Source organism: Lepisosteus platostomus, chromosome 3 (genome assembly GCF_059453375.1).
Source record: "Lepisosteus platostomus isolate fLepPlt1 chromosome 3, fLepPlt1.hap1, whole genome shotgun sequence".
NCBI lineage: Eukaryota > Metazoa > Chordata > Actinopteri > Semionotiformes > Lepisosteidae > Lepisosteus > Lepisosteus platostomus.
The window spans coordinates 77,072,525-77,086,092 of record NC_142613.1 but is presented as its reverse complement, the minus strand read 5'-3'; the positions used below and the strand labels follow the sequence as shown (position 1 = coordinate 77,086,092).

The 13,568-nt window shown below is 37.5% G+C and overlaps 1 protein-coding gene and 1 long non-coding RNA gene across 13 annotated transcripts in view; one reads left to right on the top strand and one right to left on the bottom strand.

Annotated features, from left to right (window-relative positions):
• Positions 1–6,086: 6,086 nt before the first annotated feature.
• On the bottom strand, positions 6,087–7,702 carry LOC148675577 (uncharacterized). The gene is made up of 2 exons (XR_015935542.1): positions 7,570–7,702; positions 6,087–7,213 (listed from the first exon to the last, which is right to left on the bottom strand). It is a non-coding gene; the product is annotated as an uncharacterized LOC148675577 (long non-coding RNA).
• The window catches only part of ptprk (protein tyrosine phosphatase receptor type K), a 242,058-nt gene continuing 236,176 nt past the window's right edge, over positions 7,687–13,568 (top strand). For all 12 annotated transcript variants that reach the window (XM_088626876.1, XM_088626873.1, XM_088626872.1 and 9 more), the window contains exon 1: positions 7,687–7,906. In XM_088626876.1, coding sequence (XP_088483002.1) covers positions 7,834–7,906 — 73 coding nt within the window. In that variant the 5' untranslated portion in view covers positions 7,687–7,833. The remainder of the gene's footprint in view (positions 7,907–13,568) is intronic.

Genomic DNA, 13,568 nt, shown 5'->3' with positions numbered 1-13,568 from the left:
TGCAAGCACTGTTGTGCCTTTTTCAGACTGGCTACAGTGTTGTGAGACCAAGCCAAGCCGGTGGAGATCTGAAGGCCGAGGAACCTGAAGCAGATGACAATTTCAACTGCTGTGCCATCGATGCTGATTGTGGTGTGACTCCCTCTGGGTTTCCTGAAGTCTACAATGAGTTCTTTTGTCTTGTTGACATTCAGGGCCAGATTATTGTCAAGGTACCATCTTGTAAGATGTTCCACCTCACTCCTATATGCCGACTCATCGTTGTTAATCAGCCCAATAATATTTGTGTCATCTGCAAACTTAATAATATGGTTGCTGCTGTAAGTGGCTGTACAGTCATAGGTGAACAAGGGGTATAGCCTAGGACTGAGACAGCAGTCTTTTACGGAGCTCCAGTGTTAAGGTGCCGTGCTTCGGGTGAGACGTAAAACTGAGGTCCTGACTCTCTGTGGTCATTAAAAATCACAGGGCGTTTCTCAAGAAGAGGGGTGTTAACCCGGTGTCCTGACCAAATTTCCCTTTAGCCTTTACCAATTATGGAAATCCCCATCTATGAATTGGCTTTATCACTCTGTTCTCCTCCCCACTGATAGCTGATGTATGGTGAGTGTACTGGTGCTATGTTTCCCGTCGCATCATTCATGTGGGTGCTACACATTGGTGGTGGGGGGGAGTCCCCATTACTTGTGTGAAGTGCTTTGAGTGAAGTGTCCAGAAAAGCGCTATATAAGTGTAATTATGATGATGATAGTAGTTCAGGTGGGGAGCTGCGTCAGCATGCTTAGGCTGCAAAGGAACAAGTAATAGGTTTATTCCATGCTGAAAAGAGAAGAAAGAAAACACAACGTTTCGGCCGTGGAGCCTTCTTCAGGTACGAGAAAGACAGGGCAGTAAGCAAAGGTAATGTAGTTGGAGAATAAAATCTGACAGAGAGGAGGAGTGAGGGGCAGGAGCAGGGGACAGAAAGAGAGGCCAATCAGGAGGTGTGAAGTCAAGATAGGTGAATGGAGGTGTGAAATGAAACCTACAATGAATAGAGAGAATTTAAAAGAAAAGTAGTCTGTCGTTGAGAGAAGGGGGAAGGTGTGATCCTAGCTGCAGGATCATTTTGGTTTCTGTAGTCTTTTTGATGCATGTGTTCGGAAAACCGTCTTTGAGAACACAAACGGAGAGATTAGTGTGATCATGGCCATCAGAGGTGAAATGAGAAACAATGAGCTTGGAGAGATCTTTAATCTTCACAGCCCTAACATGTTCTCTGAAGCGGTCTCCAAGTCTCCTTCCTGTTTCTCCAATGTAGATGGCTGGGCATTTACCGCAAGAGATACAGTAAATAAGGTTGCTGGAGGTACAAGATGCCATCTGGGTGATCTGGAATAGTCCTGAAGGCCTTGAATGAGTGTGGTGTTAGATGTGTACTTGCAGGTGATACAGCGAGCTCTGTTGCAGGAGAAAGTACCCTGTGTGGATGGTTCTGAGGGCGGTCGAGGGAGCTGTGAACAAGAAGGTTAAGCAGATTAGGTGGTCAGCGATTTGAGATGATGGGGCGGTCAGAGAAGAGGGCCCCAATGGAGGGATCATCCTGTAGGATGGAAAAGTTGTGGTTAATGGTCCTGGGGATAGGAAGTGTGTTAGGGTGGTTGGGAAGCACAAAAGGAATACGGCGGGAGTGCCTGATTGAGTTGATGGTCCGAAGGGTGTTTTTGGCTCGGGCAAGGGCCCTGTCAATAACACTGCTAGGGTATCCTCTGTTGATGGAAAAGGAGTACATTTTGAGGGTTGGTTCTGGAAATCGATGTTGTCGCTGCATAATCGTCGTAGCCAAAGGAACTGTGAAAACAAAGGTTGCACAGACTTATTTTCAAAATGACTTTAACTTTTGGTTGGGGTGCTAAGCAATATAATACTTCTTTATTCACATTATAATTATTGAGAGTTTAACTATTATTCCAAACAAGTTTGATGTTTGGTTCATGGCAGTAAAAGCACATTTACTTGTGTCTGAGAATATGGATCTTGTAATTATATGAGCCCAACAACACCAATGAGGTAGACCATAACACTTTATAGTCGATGTGTATTTTAACTCTGAAGTTATTAACTCTTCTCCTTGTAATCTCTGAATGAATGACCAGCATTTGTATTGCAGCAGATCATTTCAAAAATATATTCTATTACATTTGTTATGCATGTTTTTGGTGTTATATCAATAAACTGAATGGTCAGAATCTTATGTTTGATTGTTTCCTAAAAGTCATCAAGTACTCTTGCAATTTACCTTTACAATTTCTGATTGTTGTAGTAAATAAAAACCCCACAACACTACATTAAATCGAATTAATGTAAAAAATGCAGGTAATTTTTATAGAAGTATTTTTTCAGCAGTAATTGCTCAGAGAGTTCTGTGCATCTTATTTACGTGTAATTTTTTATACCAAATTCAAATACTAAAATGTTTTAGAAACGATTACAGCTGTTAAAACCAATATATTTATTTTGTCTTAAATGTTAAGGTAGAAACAGATGTTTAGATGTCCGTCCTGAATCCCTTTGGAACAGAAGGTTTCTTACATTTAAATTCACGGTTGGCTTCTTCAGATTCCCCTGTACATTTCTCCACTCATATTGTGTTCTACGTGTTTAAATTCTCCATCGCGTTATCTCCTCCATATTTCATGACGAGCAGCACACACTCTTTAAATTCTTCTGATTATTATCCCCACACCATCACTCTACCATTTGAGCCAGAAAAAAAATGCAGTTGAACTCATCTAACCCACTTGACTGTTCAAAAAAAAGTTGTTTTGCTTTCTAGGGTAGTTTTTGGCAAATGCTGTTCTTTTCTTCTTGTTGAAGACTGTGCTGATGAAAGGTTTTTCCCCAGCAACCTGCCTGCTGAATCCCCCTTCTTTCATTTCCTTCTCACTATTTGTGCTGACAGATTAACGCAATGTTTTTCAACTTGCTCCAACACGGGATCTTCTTTATTTGTCAATATAATTGAGTAACTCTGGCATAATGTTTTTATTTATAATAGGAGAAACAAATATTTGCAATTTTATAATTTCATGAATTAGCAGCCCGACTGTAATCAACACATTGAATGAGATATTTTCAGAGCATCTGTCAGGATGCACTTGATCCCCCAAGAGTTGCAAATTGTGGTGATCAAATATGTGCTTTTCACCACACCGAATACGTGATCGTTAGTCTAGGTGTACAATGGACAGATCACACTTTCCATTATTCTGAAAAAAGACCAGAGAAAATGCTTTGTTGCCTTTTATGTCTAGTCAGTTTTGTAAAAAAACATGTATATTCTAAAATAAGAAAAATATAAAAAAAACAAAGTGCAGCTACTTTCACTCCATTTTAAATGCAGGATAACCAATTAATGGACCCTGTCAATATTCAACAAGTCTCAATTATTCACAACAACACTCAAAAAGAGTAATGTATAAGAGAAAAAAAAAGTATTTTTGCAACATTCAAATTAAATTAAAATTTGGAAAAAAGGCAAATCACTATTCAAGATTTACTCAATGACTGGAAAGACTGAAAAGCTTGAAAATAAGTGCATGTGTAAAGCAGATCAATTCAGATTTTGCCAATGTGAATGTGTTTTTCTGTATACCTCAGTATAATGTGGCCTACAAAACCTGAACATTTATTGAACTTGAACAGTATGTAAATTGATACCCCTAACCCCCAAATCAAATATTACAGGAGAAGAGATTCAAAGGAATAGTTATACATTTCTTGAATTAGGATGTCATACTGTATTCCCAAAAAGTGAAATCTCTTTATTTTTGTTTGTGGAAACTTTTCAGAATAATAAGATAGAATTCATTTTTGACTATGGTCAAGTGCTTACAAGTTGATTGTTGATACAAATTGAGTAAAATGCAGGAAATGTTTTATCTATGTATAAAGAACTGAATATTTAGCACAATACTTGACAACTGAAAAATACTAACTGTAAAACCGCAAACTAAACAAAACCCCAAGTACACAAAAAACTAAAAACTTTTTTTTTATAATTCCTTAGAGATTGCAAAAAAAAAATAGCATTCAATAACTTATGATTATGCTAACCTCTGAAGAAGGACTATGCTTATAGTGGCACCAAACCAAAAGAGGATTGAACTTCATCTTCATGATATTACTTCAAAACAATACCATTCTGATGAATTAAACAAGATGAGTTTTTAAAGAAATCTTTGTGCACCTCTTTTGTCAGCAGGGAAAGCATTGAAAGATTCCTCAGGGACATTTCCAAGACTTCAAAAAAGCACTTGAATTTATCATTGGGATAGTATTTTCAGGAGAGGGGTAGCTGAAGCAAAAGGAATACAATATTTTAGGACGTTTTTAAAAGTAGTCGAAAGACTGAATAATCAATACTTTACCAATGTATGCTTTTTGTGTGTCTGAAGCACTGAATCTCAGACAACACAGTTCTTTCACCTAACATAAAAATGTCATGTTACATGACGACTGAGTAAAATACTTATATTTAAGAAGTAATGCAACAGGAACACATGGCTTATAAAGTAATGTAAATGAAAATGTATACATTTCTATATTATATGAGAACTAGATTCAGTATATGGAATTAGATTTTTTTACTATATTTTATGTTAATGTTTAATTGTATATCAAGGTAGCACTTGATTAATCCAGTCTCATGACATAGGCATATAACTTGAACTACTTCTCACCTAATCCATGTACTATAACATACTCAGTCTTTTTGTTTGAGCTTTCAAAGGGTGTGACTCATTTGTTTGTTATACCAGGTGAAAACTGGAGCAAATTATCATAACATGGCAGTTTGCCAAACAGTTGAAAAAGAAAATGAATAGCTCATTGCTTTCTTGTTGTTGTTAGTGCCTCTCAGGACATCTAACTTCTACATTAAATGTATTACGTAACAACTCATTTTCCATAAATTTGAATATTATTAATACTAATAGTGGTCATTCGTTACAAAAGCACAGTAGCAGAGGTAAGGACTCAGCAAAGAGATAAATGTAAGACTGTGTTTCCAAACAAATGATTTCATTTAATTCTGTGTACACAGCCTCCAGTCCCCTCCATCTCACACAATTTATGTTCTTAATACTGCATGGTGAAAACCCTTTTAATAATCCTGCGCTACCTTCACCTCTCAGAGAATGTATACAAATAGGCCTTGTTGTAAAAGAAGCTGTTTGTGTCAGTTGTTTAGGCATTTTTCCCATTCCAAGGGCCAACCTGCAGCCTTGAGCTTTGCTAACATATTCGCTTTGTTGTCTTTGCTTGGTTTTTCAATTTCAAGCCATCATGTTCTGTCAATATTACCTGCCATTGATTCTCCCTCAGTGACTTCAAGACAGAAAGCATGAGGGTAATTTGTTGGCGCTGCAAGGTAAGAGCTGACTATAAACTGTCCAATTTTTTTTTACTTTTTAAATCGGCACCTTCTAGGTTTCCCTTCCCACATTTCCTTTATCTGAAGGCTTGACAAGTCCTTTGATTGTAAATGTTTACAGCACTGCCCACAGCCTGAGCGCTGATTCAAGCCTTCAGACCCTTGTCTGCTTCTCTGCTGGTTTTGATAGCTCACAGACAGGTGTTCCACCATGGTGACTAATTACATGAACACATCACGTGCAGTCATGTCACTGTTCTGTATGACTCAGACAGGTAAAACGTCAACAAGAAAAGTAAAAGTTTTTGCAGCTAATTCCATGTTATTGTGCAAGAGAATGATTCATCCTAGATATATTTAGATTGTTTCTAATATTCTACAAAAATACATTCTGCTATAACGTTTGCTTGATTTGCTTATTTCTTTAAGCAAAGTTTATTCTTTTTAATGTACTTTAATTTATATAGCTCTGTAGAGTGTATAGACTCTAGAAAAGTATTTGATGCAGATTAGTTTTGTGTGAAACAATCAGCTCTCCAAAGGGCACCGTGAAATATATTTTCTATTTAGATGAGGCATTAGAAAACGTATTGAGCAATTAGTATTTATTATTCAGTGATATCCTCTAGGTGAACCTGTTAAAGATGTAAAGATGCTTAATCTAGACAAGAGCTCTGTTTTGTTGTTGTTTATTAAGCAGGATGGATAGTGCTGTTGATGTTTTCAGTATAAGTAAGAGTACATTCCTTATGCATAACATCAACATCAGAACAAAGAGTTTATAAAGAGACCACATACTGTACACAAATGTTCTTACAGTTTACTTTAAGATAAAAAAAATCCTTTTGAAATTGTTTATCTGTGTTAATGTATATCAAATCTAATTAAACTGTACAAGTGCCTCTCCTCATTCAGTGGTCAATACAAGACTACTGAGTATATTTAAACACATCCTGCTTAAGGTTTTTAAAATGAATTACTCTTGTAATAATAGATTCATACTGGTTTTCAGATCTGAAAGATATTCAAATCTTTAGTAGGTTTATATGAAACACAGTAAAGAATTTGGAAAATAAAAGCCAAAGTCAATATCTGTATAAAGTTGTCACTGAAAGCTTGTTTTAAGCTCACAGTTTCCTTTTTTAAGGACACAAACTTGAACCTCTGCCAGTTTTAAACAATAATTGCATTCAGATGTAAAATTTGGGCACAGCTTCCTTATCTGTAAGTATTTCGAACATAATCACTATGATTACAGACATGGCACAGAGCAATAAGAATGCCTGGTAATCACAATACATAGATTTAAAGTAGTAAATCATAATAGCCCTATCCCCACATGTTGACAGTACATCTTTTTTTCATTGCTATGTTTTGAGGCTTCAGTTCCTATTCTGTGCAATTCTCCTCTGGATGTGTGTCTTTTAATAATATAATAAGTATCCATCAATAAATATCCATTATTCGATGAATTACATGAAATTCTACTATAAATATGAAATTATATAGATGTGAAATAATACTATACTGAAGTAATAATGGGAAGAGAAGGCATGGTGGCGCAGAGGTGAGTATTGCTGCCTTGCGGTACGGGAGCCCCTGGCCCTGTTCAGGACCTGGGGCGCTGTCTGTGTTCTCCTGGTGCTGGAGTGGGGTTCCCCTCACAGTCCAGGGATAGACGGGTCACTTCACTGGCTGCTGGGAACATCGGCCCCGTCGTGTGCGTGCGTGCGCGCTGCAGTGGACTGGTGTCCCATCCAGGGCGTGCACTGCCATCGCTCTTTGCCTCGTGCCCAGGACCTGTATTGGACGAAGTGGCTAGAAAATGGGTGGATGGAAAGAGATTGGCCCTCAAAACTATAACGATGTCATTTGTATATATATATATTTTGCTGGGTTGTGGGATTTCAGCTGATGCATGCATCGAATTAGCTTCCCCCCCAACTTCTAGTTGGAAACCTTGGGTTAAGACTACTTGAACCTTATTTTTATAATGTAATGCTTTAAACTAGTGTCCGTCCACTGACACTGGCATTGCTGTAAACTTGTTCCACGTGCAGTCTGCATAAACAGAATTGAAAGCTAAATCTGCTGTACCGGAACAAACGACGCTATTCAGTTTAAAAAAAAATGTGAGAAGCTGTTGTGGGCCCTACCTGAAATTCCTGTTTTGCTGAAAACTTTCGGGGGAGTGGCGACTATCAGCCAGAAGAGGGAGCTTGTAATCTCTTTCCAGTCCACGGTTCCAAACAGCAGCAGTGTTTGAATCGAGAGGGAGTGACGTCAGATTAGTTTCTCCCCACTCGCCGAGAAACAAAGTAACCGAGAGTACAGGAGTGAGAATGGAGCACAGGAACCAGCAGGAATAATCAAACCTGAAAAAACAGTTTTTAAAACTTTGAAAACTGGAAAAAACAAACATGGATTCGATCGTTCTGCATTTTATATTGCTTTCTGTACCTCTCCTAAGAGTTGCGCCGCAGTTCACTGCTGGTAAGTCAACTTGTTTTCCTAGTATTTTTTTTTTTTTGTTTCAGCTGCGAGGAAAGTTAAAGATCGCAGTTTGGAAACGATCCCATCAAGGTGTGCTCGCCTTGGTCTTTAGAGAAAGCTGAATAAAAAGAAAAGTTTTTTTTTCCCGGCTTACCCGAGAATCTGGATATTGATGCGTTCCTGAATAGTTTGCTCTCTAATCGTTTTCCCGGTACATAAACTAGGCTAAACGGAGATAAAGGTGAAACGAACGATATCGTTTAAAACTTTCGTGTCTTTCGAGAAAAGGTCGTCAAAGCATTTTGCAGTACTTTATCCCCGGACAGTGCTTGTTTTATCAGGCTGACTTCACCCAGGTTTAAGAACACGTTTCTCGGATATTATTTCACCAGTCTGTGGATTCCAGGTGAAGAAGTGTTACAACAAACGCCGAGTAACAATATTGTGGGACGTGTACGGTTTTCAGTGAAACATTTTCAGTTTATTCCTGCTGTGGGTGGATGTTTGAAGTTAGTAGTATTCTACTGCAAGACTATACAAACTCTGATCATTAGAAACTTTGAAACCTGAATATTTCACAGCGTTGCGAAGACGCACATACAGGTATACACTTGTTTTCGGTAACCTCTTTATCCAAATAGTTTTCTTTCACCCGCTAGATCTGTAAACACTTCTTCGACAAACTTTCTAAAAGAAGTATTCCTGCTGAAGTCCACCGATTTAAAGAAAACAAGAGCGTTTACAGAATGCAGGGTTTTGGGTTTTAGTCATGGTGAAAATCGTTTGGTACCTGTTGAGGTAGTTCCCTGTTTCTGAAACCACTGATTTGTATGTAGACAAGGAAATGTATATTGTTGCTATTATTAAACAGGTTAATTGATCTCGCTTGTCAAGCATGTCATGTGGGAATAGCGCTTAAATTAAACGAACTGCGTCGTTTTGGAATCCAGCTGCATCGGATCAATTTTGCGGACTGTAAGGCTCTCACTCCAGTTCAAATTAAAGTTTTTCGTGCCTTTGCATATAAATACATACAACGCATACCCGTTTTGACTTGGTAGCAAAAACACAGAACAGTTTTTGCCACGCCGATTGTACCCAAATGCTTTGTTTTAAAGTTTTTTTAAAATGCGGTCGAACATTGTTTTCTATCAACAAAGCCTGTTACATGTATCCCTCCCAACAGTTCCTTTTAATTGCCGATGTCGACCTGTCCGATATTTATACACCACTATTCCACCCCCTGATCTCTTTCCACTGACTATCAATGAATCTTTTGGAATCCCAATTAAAAAAAAAAAACAATTATGCCCTCATGAAGTTATGACTTGATGAATGTTTATCAAACTATAGTTACTTTTAAGAATCTTCTTTGGGACATGGCGTTTGTGTGTAGTCAAAGGTATGCCAGGTTTTCGCCCCTTTTGTTCTCGGGTGGTAATGTCCTGGAGGGATTTAAAGATCTGCGCAAGGGTGGGGTGGAGTTAAAAAGGCTGTAGGGCTCTTGAAATGCTAATGTTTAACAAAATGCACACAACTTGTAGTTTTAAACCCTTTAACTAAAAAAATGTGTTTGTAGGTTTTGTGCTAGAATCCTTTACAGTTGTTTATTTGGCATTCGTCCAATAGAAGTATTAATAAAGTATTAATTAGTATACATTTATAATTGTTTTTTTTTCATTTCGTAGTCAGGCTTTATATACATGTATTAAAAAAATCGATTACCGTGTGTGTTTTGGTATCCCTGGTGCATAGCTGAGCGGGGTTAATAAAGGGACTTCTAAAATGCCTTAATAGCAGTGCAACCACTAGGACCCCACATCTGTTTTGAATGTAACCTACATCATCAGATTACTGCGCTCTTGGGGGGAGGGGGTTCAGTTGTCGATGGCTGATTAATTAATCAGAATGTCTTAACTTTGGATTAATTACATTAATCAAAAACAGAATGAAAAACCGAGAATTATACACATATTTTAGATTGATTAGTAGCTGGTTTCATTATCCTTACGTGTATTATGGAAATGAACTGACTGATCACTTAAATATATAAGCAATGCCCTGAAATTAAGTAGCAAATCACTGTGCTAATCCACGTATTATTTTCAGTTACATCAGGCTGCATTGCAAATAGGACTATTTAAAAAGGGATGTGTTACTGAGAAGCATTATCATACTCTGCATTATTTTTTAATTCTAATTAATAGCTGGATTTTTAAAAAATAGCTTTACCTTCCAATTTTGCGTTAATCCTGGAACACTTCATAAGCAATTGGACAAAGATTGTCTCTTCCAGCCAATATATTGCTGTATACGTGTGATGATTTAGACCCTTAAGGAACTCTAATTGTAATTGTATTTTTTTAAAAAAAACTATTATTATCACAGATCCGTAGTTTGACAAATACATTTGAAGATAATGGAAGTAAAAATTATTTACATGTAGTTGTATAGTTGAAAAGAATCAAGAATGTGTGTAATGTTGTAGATCCAAATCATAAATCATAATACCAGAGCTCTGGTTTTCTTAAATAGTTATTGTCTTAACCTTTGTAACACCTTTAGAAAAAATCAACTATTTAAAAAATAAAAAGGAATAGTTAAGAGAGGTAAATTTATGTGACAATAATGCACTTATCTGTGGCCATCTATATGGAGAATCTCATGACAAGATAAGAATATAAAGATTAGTGAATTAAAAGACTATAAAAGCTGAAACTGTTTTTTGGTGATTGTTAATTTTTCAGATTGAGGAGTTTTAGTTTTGCTTTGGAAGTCTTGGATGTTTTCCAGAGGAGCTGTCTTTCATGCTGCTTGCAGTCTGTGTTCAGGATGAACTGTCTTTTGCGACTTTACAGCTGCTTTTACAATACTGCTTTTAAATATATGCATACATTGAAAAATGTGCCTTTTGCAAAAGTTCAAATTGTTTGATAGCCAAGGTTTTCATACAGGGCAAACCCTCATATTCTGAATATTTCTGGTACAAGTAAAGATGAATTCCATACTGAGTTTTCTTTGCTCCTCAGCGTGGAGTTAATCTCTACTCGTTCCTTTGCAGCCAACGCACACTGACGCCGCCCCCCCCCACTCAAAGACACATTTTTAACTAAATTTTGACTTTTTCTGATTATGGATCAACATTCTAATGTTTTTAGAACATTGTCATTTTGGTACTGATGTATGTGCTAGTAATCTCAGTTTCATAGACGTTAGAAAGCCATGATGGAGTGAACAAGTCAATGCAGAAAAAAAATCCTGATACTGATGTCAGGTTGCTTGCATTTGATACAGGTTGACATAGGAATGTTATCTTTATGCAAGGGAACAGTCAGATTCTGCTTATCGGCATTCTTATGAGCCAGTGTGATGTTATGTACAACCTCAGCACAACCCATTTTTAGCTTTGGCAGGAAAAGTATTATGAAGTTCAGGAATCTGAATGCTAAATCAATACTTGACAGAACATGTTAAAGTTTTTTGTCAACGTTATGGATTTTTAATGGCATCACCACACATTCAGCTAAAGTCCTGCCTAATATTACCGTGGGATTTATTCTGATCAGCGTTTTGTTTGCATTTTCTTACCTGATGGTACACATTTGCATGCATAAGAGTTGAAGTAATAACATGATCATTTTTTATATCTCCTAGGTGGCCTTGAACTACCAACCTTGTATTTAAGAGATGATTATGCGAACCGATTTAGCTACTGAGATGTCATTTCAGCAAAAGTGAAATGCTAAAGACTACTACGTACTTAGGGCATTTTAACAAAAGGCAAGCTGTAAAAGTGTAGGGTGGTTCACCTGAAGTTCCTTTTCAGAAATGCTATTCTTTATAATGAATACCTTATTTCTATAGACGATAAAGTGTACCGTTCCTATTAAATGGGTGTAGTAAGCTTTCAGGAGCTTAAAAGAGGGAAGTCTTTTTAGCCACGTGTAACAGTACAGAACAGTAATCTACATTTGGAGAGCTGCACCCTTGTTCTGTTCTAGGTTAAATTACTTCCTCTATGTCTGATGTATCAGTGGAGAAGTATTGGTGACTAAGCAAAAGGCTTGCAGAAGTGTGGCATAGGGGTTATGGCTCTGGACTCCACAGTGGAGAATCATGTGCTCAGATCCCAGCTGGAAGGCTGCTTTTGTACCCTTCAGCAAGGTACATCACTCTGATCCAGGAAATACCCTGCTGTATAAATGGCTGCTCTCCAGGTTGTCACTGTAGATGACAAATTGATCTCGATTGACTCATCTGGATAAAAGTTTTTAAAAAAATACTCAAAACCACAATTCTGTCAATGTTAAATACTGTTGAAGTGCACATTCTACGTGAAGAGAGGAGGTTTTGTATGATTTTGTTTACGTGTGTGTGCGCGCCAGTAGCTAAGATCTGGTTATGCATTGCTTTTGGCAGTGCAATGCTTTGAGGATTACTGCATTATTTGTGATTGGTGCCCATTCTGGAGCTGTATTTTAAGCTCCTTTTTTTTAGACTGACTTTGGATTCTTTGTCAGAAGAGACAATAAAAATCAATCCGGAATTATTTGGTTTTTGTTTTGCCCATAATTGATAGAGTGGAGATCTGGTGGTGGAGACAAAATCAGAACAGATCCTCAGTTTTCACAGTAGCAAACCCTCTCTTTAGAAGAAGTGTCACCATAGACCCAATCAAATCTAAAACTGTGTGCATACAGTATGCGACATTACCCACAAACACAATTTAAAAACCTCCCTCAGTTTCCCATGGTTTAGTGGTGCTTTAGAATGCTTTATCTTTAGAGAGTGGATAAAAGTTTTCACAGATTTGCAGCCTATCTGTGCTCTTTCGATCTTGGCTCCTGCTAACTACTGTCCTGCTTTGACCTTAGAAAAGGATTCTAAAAATATTTTAATCTTTCATGTTAAATTCTGGTTTAAAGTACAATACCTTGCAAAAGTATTCAGACCCTTGACCTATTCTCTCATTTTACTGAATTACAAATCCTACATTGAAGTTTTGTTCTCTGTGAGATTTTAATTTCAAAACACTGAAATTCAAAATTAATTATTTTAATGTGACATTGTTTTGCAACTGAAATATGCGGTTTGCATAAGTATTCAATCCCCACATTTTAGTATTTTGTAGAGCCTCCTTTTGCAGCAATAACAGCTTTAAGTGTTTTGGGGTAAGTATGCACCAGCTTTGCACACTGTTCAGGAGTGATTCTGGCCCATTCTTCAAGGCAGATTTGCTCCAGGTTGTTCAGGTTAGTCAGATGATGCTTGCGGATTGCAATTTTCAAATAGTGCCACAGGTTCTCAATTGAGTTGAGATCAGGGCTTCGACTAGGCCATTGTAGGACATCCACTGTTTTGTTCTTGAGCCACTCCAATGTAACTTTGGCCTTGTGTTTGGGATCATTGTCAAGCTCTATCCTGGTCTCATCTGACCACAAAATCTTTTCCCACATCACAACTGGGTCACTATTTTTGGCAAACTCCAGACATACTTTCACATGGTTCTTTTTGAGTAATGGCTTCTTTTGTGCCATCCTCCCATTCAGGCCAGTGTTACACAGAGCTCATGATATGGTTGATTGGTGCACCTTTACTCCGCTCTCAGCTGCTGAACTCTGTAGCTCCTTCAAAGTGATTGTTGCCTCTCTGTGGCTTCTCT